The sequence below is a fragment of the Neolamprologus brichardi genome, chromosome 10 (assembly GCF_056152115.1).
Source record: "Neolamprologus brichardi isolate AB-2024 chromosome 10, ASM5615211v1, whole genome shotgun sequence".
Taxonomy (NCBI): Eukaryota; Metazoa; Chordata; class Actinopteri; order Cichliformes; family Cichlidae; genus Neolamprologus; species Neolamprologus brichardi.
Genome location: NC_142113.1, coordinates 744,320 through 756,261, shown reverse-complemented (window position 1 = coordinate 756,261; position 11,942 = coordinate 744,320). Strand labels below are relative to the sequence as shown.

Below are 11,942 nucleotides of genomic sequence, written 5' to 3'. Positions count from 1 at the left end.
ATGTACTTCATCAGGATACTGCAGTAACAATTTGTATGTCCTCACTCACTAGTACAAGCCTTCCTGAACATTTTCCTTAGTGGTTATCTCTGGGAGGATGTGCAAGTTCTGAGTATAATGTATTGATAAACAGTGGCACTGTTGTTTAAAGGGAGGCTTCTGTAGACACAACAATAGTCAGAGGTCAAAAAGTATTATTTAGCTCTTGGAAGACAAAAATGAAGACCTTCCACATTGGATGCAGTATGCAGGGCAGTATTACAGTGGCACCTGGTTTTAAGTCTATTCTTTTAGATTCTGTTTACATTGGCCAGTTTCTCTCTAGTTGTAACGCCATCTTTCGTGATTTCACTGTTGAATTAGAACAATAAATCTGCACAAGTACAGTAATACAATGTTAAGACTAAATACAGACTACAACCACCTTGTTCTTGTTCAAGTACTTCTTTTAGCTGGTCCATTTTACAATCGCTACTTTGGATGTTTCAGATTTCCTACAGTACAATTAATGCAGCAATTTCAACTGAAGGGCTCTGCACAGGTTTAAAGCATTCTCACTGGTCAGTCTCGCCTGATACAATAAATCCCGTTCTATGATTGGTTGTCGCATCAGTTCAATCAAACCGGGGGCAGCCAACCAGCGACCAGCCTCTGCGTTGCTAAGGTAAAGTTCCACAACTGCGTCACGCTCAGTCGAGTCCTTCAAAGTAAAAGCACAATACTGCTCTTTTTTTCTTCTTGTTTGAAAATACACACACAGATAGAAGTATGATCCTTGAGCAATGTACAGTGTATATATATATATATATATATATATATATATATATATATATATATATATATACATATATATATACACATATATATACACATACACATTCAGTGGTTTTGTTCGTGTTCTTTCAAATATGTTTTACTACACTGACTGCTAATTCAGCCACTTTAATGTCACTCGCAGCGGCCGCTTCTGCTCAGAGGACTGAGTCACTAACAGTCATTACGCCAGAGCGAATGCTGTGTTTGAAATAAGTATACATGTCGAGTTAAAATGTACGCTTAGAGAAGGCATTATTTTGAAAAGTACAAGCGGAAGTTCGTTTACGTAGTATCGTGGGCTTGTTTCTGGCACGTAAAACTGTAAGATGCTGTCAGGTGGGATGAAATAAAGGGATGTAGCACAGGGAGAACACAGCACTGTTTCTTCGGTCACCGTTTCGCAGGAAATGAACGCGGATCCACCTGGAAGCCGTTCAGCGCCGTCGTCGGCGGGCAGGTGTCGTCGCACCGTTGAAGCGGCATTTCATTTTGCATCGCCGCTGGCTGCGATATAACGTGAATGCTAGGTAAGTAACGTTTGCGTTTGTGTATGGCAGTAATGTGAGGGGGGAGCGGGGGACACGGACACGTATCCCACCATAAGTCAAAACCTCCGGGCATAAAACTCCCGGTGACCGCTGGGTGTTAGCTGAGGAGAGAACTGCTGCATCTCCAGCTGGCATGTTTGTGCTCTTCACCCTTTCCCCTGTTCTTGCTGGCAGGCTGTAGAAACCTCAGGATGAAGGATGTGGAGCAGTTCTCCTGTCCGTGGATCTGTGGAGGACTGTCACGCCACAGCGGCTGAGTGAGCAGACTATGTTAACCCAGGCCAGCCCCCAGACCTCGAGGCTCCCCCGGACCAGCAGACACCGAACCAGCGTCTTTGTACACATTCGGTTTGGTGCCTGTTTGCCCTGCTGTGTTATTTTGTCTGTACCAGGTCGTGTGGACCACCAGCGACCTAGCATGACAAAGCACTTCTGTGGCCTGCTAACTCTTCAGCCAAAGGATGTTTGTCTTAAGTACACCCAGACAGAAGTGCTGAGCCTCTTCCTACATATAATGTTGTGAACTGCAGAATCACAGCTGCTGTTGCATCTCACATCAAGGACCACTGACTGCACGCATAGATATGAATGAGAGGTTGCTGCAGGGGGACCTCTTCTGAGTTTATTGTGGATTTCTGATGAATTGTAAAGGGGACAGAGACGCCTACAGTCACATGGCTGGATCATCAGTGGATTTAGTCCTTTCCTTATTTTGCTTGGATACCTCCTGAAAGGCTCCCCATTGTCCCTGGAATAAAAATAAAAAACAGCTGGTTTGAGTTGTCTCTGTTGAAGTTTACCAAACGTTTCTGTTTTTGTGCCACTTTGAGACTCTGTGATCATGCACCGAAGACAGAAGCCTTACTGAGAGTCAGGTTTACACCGAGTCGCCATGCCTATCAGGAAAAAAGGTGAGTTGTTATTATTATATGTCTATCCGTCTATTTTCAGAGTGCAGTTATGTGACACGTGTAATTCATGAGACTGTTGATACCACATCAAAGTGCATCGTATCTACACTACGTTTGTCAGTAGTGTGCAGAGACTGACCGTGAGATCCAAACCACCTGCTGGTGTGAGGTAGTCCCTCGACTCAGACTGGACACGATGCTTTTAATAAGACAAACACCACACAGGACAGTGTTACTGCAGTAGAGAAGCAATAGAACAGTTTAATGCATCGTCAGAAATATATTGATTGGAAAGTTTGGTGATATGAAAGTAAAACTGGACCTTAGTTCAGAAGAACTCCAGAAGTGAAAGTTATCAGGCCTTTTTTTCTTCTTCTGACATCTCTGTCCACACTCCTCACCAGTTGGTGGCAGTAATGCGCCATGTTGCTGTTTGCCAAACGGCAACAAACAATATAAAGAAGAAGGTGGTGATCTGTGACTGTAGATTGTTTGGGTCCTGTGTGTGGTGGGCTCTGTCCTCTGTGGACTTTCCACTACGTGAGGGTTTTTGTATTTACGGAGCAGTTTGGTGTACAGGTGAACTACGTCGCTGCCATTGTGAGGAGGGTGTGGGGAGGTCGGGCTGCCACAGTGTCACAGTAACATCAGCATCATCATAACAGTAACAGAACTCAAGGTGTCCCAGCTTCGCTGTGTTGTAATGTTGCTTGTTGGTGACAAATATAAATGACACAGATGCTTATTTTCATCAGTTTTCTAAAGCTGTGGATACACGACCCTCTTTAATAAGTTTTCTTAAAATATTTCACACATGCACAAGGCTCTGTCCTGGTCCCATCTTTAGCCAGAAGGGAGAATGAACAGCATGAACTCACAACTGTAAGTTCATAGTGAGGGACCGTGGTTGGACATCGGTTCACACAAGGATTGCAGAGCTGCATGCTGCAGCTATCCACAGATAACTCTTTTTATAAAGCCTCTTTTACTTCCCACTGGGGAGTTTTCCACAGACCCTGCAGGTCAGGTAACTAATCAGTAATGTCCAAAGGCTTTAGAAACAAAGTTACATCCAGGTTAGAGCCAAGTTTTTGCTCAATCATTAAACAAGTGAAAGACGATCGTCTCTGGCAAGTTCCAGAGAGATTACAGAGAGATGGAGTAAAACGTAATGGTGCAAACGTAAATGATAGTCTTACATTTGCACATTGTTGTAAATAATTATTGAGTCTGTTGTAGAGTTGTGTGGACATCTGGGTGAATCTTTGTGACCTGGACACAGATTTACTGTCTGTGGGCACAAATGAGAAAGTTTAAACCACTGGTCAAACGATTACATCACTAAGAAAGTCAAAGTCAGTTGGGGGCAGAGATGGGCAGTAATGTGTTACAAGTAACGTGTTACTGTAATCTGATTACTTTTTTCAGGTAACGAGTATTGTAAGGGATTACTATTGCAAAAAGTAATTAGATTACTGTTGCTTTCCCATAAGCACGCTGTGCGTGTCTCATGACGTACGAGTGCGACGTCCGTGGCAGCAACAGACGTGTGCAGATCAACATGGATAATATGGAGAGCAGAGAGAGTACGACCGTGCAGTGTTTAAAGCGTGGAAGTAATCACATTACTTTGAGTTTGATTCTGTAAAAGTGACAAAAACATCTGCGTCTGCTGTTCACTCTGTGGGAAGAAAACTTCTTTCTACAGCGAAAGATTAAACTTCAAATCTGAGCGAGCAGCGAGCACGCTGCCACGGAAACGTGACGCTCACAGAGAAAGCCCCGGATCCTCCCACTGACATGACCGCTGTGGGCAAACCTCCACCCGCCCCACTCCTGCTAAACAGGTGGCAGTAGATTTAAGAGCTGCGTTTTACTTGCATCTAGTTGAAAGAGTGTAAAACAAAACATGTTATTTTATTTGCTGGAATATGCAGGAAACAGGTTTAAATGTTAAAGACAGCTACATTAAAACTAATAAAACAAGTTTAAACAGAAGCTTTTTCATGTGGTTACATTGTATATGATGGATTATGCAGAAAAGGTTGCTTCATTACCTGCTCAGGTTGTATATCATGTTTTTAAAAAGTAACTAATTACTTTTGAAATAAGTAATCAGCCTAGTAACAGGATTACGTTTTTGGAGAAGTAATCAGTACTTTTTTCAAGTAACTTGACAACACTGGTTGATTCTTGTCTAAAATCATGTATCCATATTTCCCTCTGCTCTCAACACTGCAGTTGTTACTCTGCATATAAAGCTGGTGATAAAGACAAAGTGGCCCATTACAGACCAGTTTGAAGATGACCTGTTGTCTCCAAATTATTGGAAAAAAGTCCTTTAGCAGCTGGAAACACATGTGATAAAGGATGCTGTGTTTTATCCCAGTTTAGAGCTGCACGTGTTTGCAGGGGCTGTGAAGGCTAACCTGTATAAACGAGGTGCAGTGTTTCTGCGTGTGACACAGTAAATACAGAAATGCTTTTACAACCAGGTTTCTACAAGAGTTTCAAATGGGAGAAAATCATATTTAGAAAATAAGTTATCACAAGGTGTCTGTGGCACAACGATGGACCCTGGTGCCCCTCTGCTATTCAATGTGTGTATTAATGACTGTAACAATATTGTTACTGTTTTCTCGTACACTTGTGAATCATCACAGTGTTGCTGTGCTCAATGTGTAGGTGTCATTTTAGATTCCACATTGAAGCATGTGAAAAACACTAGTAGCATACACAATATAGTTACCTTTCAACTGGGGATGGGACTCAAGAACCAGTTCTTGTAGAGAACTGGTTCCCAGTAGTTGAATTCCTTGGAATTGTCTGCTTGCCCATCGATTCTGCTGGAGGAGGAAACAATGGAGCGATCTGCAGTGTGGATATGGACATTACTTTTATTTTTATTGCACAAAAGGACAAGAGTGCAAAAGTGCTAACTGCGTCCAGGACAGGAAACACTGCATCATACTGCTAACACAACGACAGCGTGGTGATGCTAAGCAGCCATGTGAAAGCTCAGGGAATCCAGGGCCAGATCCTGAAATTCAACAGGTAACAAAGCAGTGATGAGCAGTCAGGCTGAAACCTCCATTTTCATCTGTTCATGTTTCTAAAGTAAAGTCAGTGTAGCGATTGCTGCTTTTCATCTTTGCTTTTTGAAATACTAAGAGAAACATCATATTTACGTCCTCATCATGACAGACGTGTGTGTCTGGGACTGTAGCTGAGGTTTTTATTTTTAAATAGGAATTATGAGATTATTGTGTTTCAGTTCCTTTTATGGAGAAACGTGAAAATAATGCAACTAGTAACAAAATAAGTAACATGAACATTAGTATTCTGTATAATATGTGTAACACATTTTTCTGAACACTGATCACAACAAAGGGGCGACTGACCTCCAACACAAACACTTCACAGCGCAGTATTGCAGCTCATTTGCATGAATGTCTTTGATATGCTAACCCAATTATGATAAGAGAAGTGATAAGGAATATAATGTATAAGTGATGCTGATAATGGGATTGGAATCACTAAATTCTTATCAGTTCCCATTTTCAACACTTTCATTACTCACTTGAGAGAAACAGGAAGTTTATTTACTGTTAACTTGATCAGATGAACTATTTCATGTCCTGCTGATCTCAACCAAGTGTTATGAAAACCAATCAAATCACTGAGAAACCAAGGTAATTTCATCATTGTAGAAACCTTATTAAATATAATTATTATCAATAATTAGCTCTGAGAACTTAATTTGTAACCTGGATGTGCAACTTACATTTAATGTTGCTTTATTGTTTTTTGCTCAGACGATACAACCAGAACCTGTGAGGTGATGTCCTGCTAACATTTGTTCTTGATCGTGTGATGTCGTGTATTCTTATTACCTGCACAGAAACTGAACAGTAGCAGCAGATGCATCTTGTACATTGAGTCTCTTCTCTTAAGAGAATAATGTACATTTTGTACGTGCAAAATAAATGAATACAACTGCAAATAGAAACTCTTAAAACAAACAGGAAAGAGTTGAATGTGTAACTTTTATTTGCATCAATACAGCATTCAGAGCTGGATTTACTGGTCTGTGTTAGATCATTGACCTGCTGCATAAGTGCTCTGAAGTGTCAGACCTCAAACCGATGGCCAACGTTCTCCTTCAGGATTTTCTAGTAAAGAGCAAAATTCCTGGATCCATCAGTAACAGAAAGTTGTCCGAGCTCACAGTACCACCACCATGTTTGACTGTTGTATGATCTTTTTATTGTTGTTTTGTGAGTCCACAGAAGACTTTTCCAGAAATGTTGAGGATCATCAATATGTTTTTAAAATGAGACAAGCCATCATATTTGTTTTGTTGAGCAGCGGTTTTGTCGAACTCTGCCATGCAGCCCATGTTTGCCCAGTCTCTTTGTTGATTAATGAGCTCAGGCAAGTGAGGATGAGTCGCTAATGCCCTCTTGGAGTAATTTTGACACGTCAGCCACTCCTGGGAAGGTTCACCACTGTTCCAAGATTTCCCATTTGTGGATAATGGCTCTCAAAGGAAATCACTGGAGTCCTAACGTCTTAGCAATGGCCTTGTGACTGTTTCCAGACTGATTGGTTTCAAGTACTTTGTCACTCATCTGTTCTTGAGATATTTTAACTTCACTTTGTCAGATATTTAAACTCAGTCTTCCAAAAAATGTGGAATTTCTGCATTTTCTGGGATCATCTTTGTCTAATATTAAACTTTGAGGATCTAAACCATGTAGGTGTGACAAATATGGAAACAATAAGAAATCAGGGAAGAGATAAATACTTTTAGGAGCAGCGTATGTCATTTAGTAGTTCATAACACTCAGTAATTTCACCTACATTAATGTTACAGTGAGAAACTCTGCAGGTCATGGTGGTCTAAAGATCCTGGAAAGAAAAGCGTCTGGACTTCTTTAAGTTTTCCTTGAAGACGTTTCACGTCTCAGCCGAGAAGCTTCTTCAGTTCTCAGACCAGCTGGTGGAGAGTTTATAAGCCCTACTGGGAGCTCTTAGATTACAACGACCGTTAGTGCACAGATACAAAAGGGTAACAAAAGAGGTATTTAGTTTTTACTGCAATACAACGTGGAACCGAAGAAATAGTATAAACTGTCTGCGGCTGTTGCTCAAAGTGTTTCTGTTTTCTCGCTGCTCCATCTTCTTGCCGAACATCTGAATAAACATTTGAGATCTGTTTTATACGCTGACACACACATGAAGTCTTCTAATTGAGTTTGAAAAGGTGTAACTTGAGAGAGATTAATTTGCACTTAATGTGTTGAATATTGTGTGTCTAAGTGGACAAATTGTGTTAAATGGTACAAATTGTGTTCAGAGAGTCACAAACTGTCAACTAGAATTCAGTTTGAATGAACCCACCTCTGCTCACAGGTCCTGTTTAGCTCTAAACTGCTCGAGCTTCATGTTTTCAGAATTGTCCACATAAGCTTTCCTCCACGCATAAACAACCATCTATGCATCTGCCTTCTGATGGGGAACAAGCCTCCACCCCATACACCACCTTTGAGATGAACTGAAGCACAGACAGTTCAAACATCAGTGCTGCGCTTCTCTCTGCTCTTGTATCAGGACGGAGCACAGCATGCAGCCAGTATGTAATAGAAAAAAGATCTATTGTATGCCATAAACACCATGCATCACTGTCAGTCCTTTATTATCTTATACAACTTTGCCACAAGATATTAAGTGTCTTCATGCTCAGTCATCCAGGTAAGTAAATCTCCAAAAGGTTGATTCTGATCATCTGGATGTTTTCACTGGGAGAAACGTTTCATCATCATCAGGTGACGTCTTCAGTCTCAGCTGACTGCAGGTCTCCAACCTTACAAACAGGACATTTGCACAAAGACTGAAACTAGCACCACTGAATGAACTGTGATCGATCACTGTGATTGATCATTAATATGTAAATTATGACCACTGATCAATATCCATGAGTCCCATTCACAGAGAGGTGGGGAATGGCTGCAATCACAGCTTGTAAGATGGTGACAGATGACCTTAGGCCCCTCCTCCATTCAGAGATGGTCTTTCCCTCCTTGACTCCGCCCTCAAACCAGCGTTCCTCCCTGTCCAGGATGTTACATCCTCATCATTGAAAGAGTGTCCACTGGCCTGTAGGTGTGAATAGACTGCGGAGTCCTGGCCTGACGAGGTCGCTCTTCTGTGTTGTAGCCAGAGGTTGTTTGGTTTCCCCGATGTATAAATCCTGCCAATCCTCCTGCACTTAACAGCTACACTATGTTACTCTGTTTGTGTCGAGGACCCGATCCTTGGGGTGGACCAATTTTTGGTGCAGCGTGTTTTGGGGTTTAAAAGCCACAGAGACCTGGTGTTTAGAAAAATGCGTCTCAGCTGCTCCGATACTCCTGACACGTACAGGATCACTACAGGTTTTTGCTTGGGCAGCGGTTGTCCTTCTCTCCTGGATCGGCTGCAGCTTTCTTTAGGAGCCTTCCCAGCTTTGACAAAAGTCCAGCTGGGATACCCACATTTACTCAGGGCCTTCTTGATGTTCTTCTGCCTCCCTGGTTGCTGTGTCTGTGGGGATGGTGTTCGCTCTGTGTTGTAGCGTCCTGATGACGCCCAGTTTGTGCTCCAGTGGATGATGAGAGTCAAACCTTAAATACTGATCTGTATGTGTAGGTTTACAGTACACGTCAGCTTTTAGATGTCCCCCATTACTGATGGAAATCTCACAGTCTAAGAAGGCTAACCTGCCACTTTCATATCCTCCCTGGTGACTTTGATGTGTCGCTCCACAGAGTTAATGTGTAACAGTACTGACTGGTATATGAAATGGCACGATCTGATATCCTCGTGTTGGTGTTGTTCCCAGATCATCATACTAAAGGTTGTTCCAGGATCAACATTGCAAGTGACCAATCAGAATGTTGTGATGTCATACTTTTGCGACTTCGGGAAAAACCGGCGTAAAACAAAAAACTGTACTTAAGCTGCGAGAAACCGCCTTTGTCCGCCGATCAACGGACCCTAACCCTGACCCTGACCCTGACCCTTTAATAAACGCTAAGCAGAACTGATATTGTCCTTGCAACATTGGAATTTCATAAATGCACGAATGGGTTGGTGCGCAAAAGAATAACGTCACAATAATGTGATTGGTCACTTGCAATGTTGAACCTGGAACAACATTTTGATGATGATCTGGGAACAACACCAACACGACGATATCAGATCATCCATATGAAATGTGTGGAGTGAAGACAGTTCAAACACACGTGGTTGGTGCTGAGAGCGGTCCTGCTGCTGAGGTCATCCTGTCATCTCTTACTTCCACTGCTTCAGTGACTGGAGCACAACTGAAGAGAGATGTAACAGTACGAGACCATCATCATCATACTGACATCTCTCACCTCTCAACTAAATTCAAGCTGCCTACCGACGGGTCATGATAGTCTTTCTGGTTTAGCAAACCGACCCATGTCTGCCTGAAGGATGATAATGTCATTAATAAGTGATGTGAGTACCTTCCTCTCCTCCTGATGTTGGATGCTGGTGGCCTTGCATTGCTGAGACAGGCCGACGTTCAACGTCTGCAATGTTGTTGTTTCAAATCGCTTGTTTCTGAGGCAGGATCTGTCTAGGCGGCACAGCAAAGTTCAGCACTTTTGCAAGGATGTTTTTCTCTGCTTTGATGACACATTTTTCACCCACTTGTCCCCATCCTCGGTGTGGCATCCTCTCCTCAGTGGGCTAGTTTCAGTCAGTATGCTAAGGAAACCTGCAGTCAGCTGAAGAAGTGACAAACGTTTCTCCCACTGAACATGCTGTCTCGATGAAGAGAATCAACCTTTTTGCACAAGATATTAAATATTACCAGATCAATGTATAAATTATCCATGAGAAAAATAAACCAAGGAAACCCCAGAGCCTTTTTCCCTCTGTGCTCTGCAGACACAGCTCGAGCCCTTGCACTTTTGGAGGAATACTGCACTAACCTGAGGAAACCGGAGGAGCAGCAGCTCAAAACTGCCATTCAAAGAGTGATGGGGATTTTCAAAAGCAACCTGTTTGAAGCTCTTCTTGGTAAGTCGCACAGCCACAGTGTATCAAGCCTTTGCTTTAAGTTCATACTGTGGTGATTTTCAAAATAAAAGCTTTTGTAAACACATAGATCACTGTGTTGGTGACCTTGTGAAGAGTGAATGCAAGCGTAGCGTGACAACATACATTCGGTGGGCTGGTTTGCAATATGAACGACCGTCACAGGTTCCAGATTGTTGCTGCGTCAAGCTAAAACAAAAACGTTCTCCTCAGATACATTTTTATTAATAGTTCTTATCACACTGATTTGTTTTCAAAGGGTCACCTTTCTCATGAGTTTGACTTTAATTACTAACTTGCTGCGATGCTGTTGAAATGCAACGTCATGATCACAGCTTTGATGGCAAATCCAGTCAGGGAGACACTTGGTGGACAGTTAAAGGTGCTGCAAGATCGTCCAATATTGTCCAAAACCACAACTGACTGCTTCAAACTGACAGCATCATTACAAGGTTTTATTAGTGTGTGCAATTGTTGCACATTTGTTACTGCTAACATCTAAAGATATAGCCAAACACATCTTATAAATTCCTTTAACGGTGAGAAAGATGTAGACATTGCAAGCATAGATCAGTGGTCAATGGTTGCTCATCAATGGTCATAATAATTTGCATATTAATGATCAGAAAACGGACCTCACAGCCCATTGTTCACCAGTGGTGCTAGTTGTAATGATTATGCAAATGTACTGTAGGACCGGGGAAACCTGCAGTCGGCTGAAACGTCCAGATGAACAGAATCAACCTTTGGGGATTTCCTTACCTGGATGATAGAGCATCCATCAAGACAATCACAGAGTTCTGCTATGGAATAAATCCCTCCTGAAATAGATTTAATCATCTTACAAAGCATTAGGTGCTTTGTAAGATGATAATCTGGCCTGTGGCATAGTCACTCTGGCTAAACCCCCTCAGAGTGGACTCATGTCGAGATTCAACCCCTTCATCATCCCTGCCTCTCTGGAGTCGTTCCTCTGAGCAGCTGAACGACTCTGATGTTACTGTATGTTTTGTTAGTGTTAATAGCTTATTGTAGCAGGTTTGTTAGCAGCAGAGTTTCCTCTCAGATTTGCAGATATGCTGTTGGATGTGGTCGTGCCATGAAGTATTTATTCTTTAAAAACACAGAAGTACAGATGAGCCAACGTCACATAAAGCAAACACACCTCCAGAGATGGGCAGTAACGCGTTACTGTAATCCGATTACTTTTTTCTAGTAACGAGTAAAGTAAGGGATTACTATTGCAAAAACGGTAATTAGATTACCGTTACTTTCCCGTAGGAACGCTGCGTTACTGCGTTACTAAAACCGTGATTTTTTGCGAGAAGGTCTCATGACAGTGACGTAAGCGAGTGCGACGTTCGTGACAACAGCTGTGTGCAGATCAACAATGGATCATATATCGAGTGCAGAGAGAGTATGAGCGTGCAGCGTTTAAAGCGTGGAAGTACTGACCTTACTTTGAGTTTGATTCCATAAAAAGTGACAAAAACATTAGTGTCCGTTGTGCGTGGGAAGAAAACTTCTTTTTACAGCGAAAAAAACTCCTAAACTT

The 11,942-nt window shown here is 42.2% G+C and overlaps 1 protein-coding gene across 4 annotated transcripts in view; it reads left to right on the top strand.

Annotated features, from left to right (window-relative positions):
* The first annotated feature begins 1,115 nt into the window (after positions 1-1,115).
* dlg2 (discs, large homolog 2 (Drosophila)) overlaps positions 1,116-11,942 on the top strand; it is a 154,240-nt gene continuing 143,413 nt past the window's right edge. For all 4 annotated transcript variants that reach the window (XM_087846994.1, XM_087846993.1, XM_087846992.1 and 1 more), the window contains exons 1-3: positions 1,116-1,343; positions 1,539-2,275; positions 10,238-10,369. In XM_087846994.1, coding sequence (XP_087703120.1) covers positions 2,257-2,275; positions 10,238-10,369 — 151 coding nt within the window. In that variant the 5' untranslated portion in view covers positions 1,116-1,343; positions 1,539-2,256. The remainder of the gene's footprint in view (positions 1,344-1,538; positions 2,276-10,237; positions 10,370-11,942) is intronic.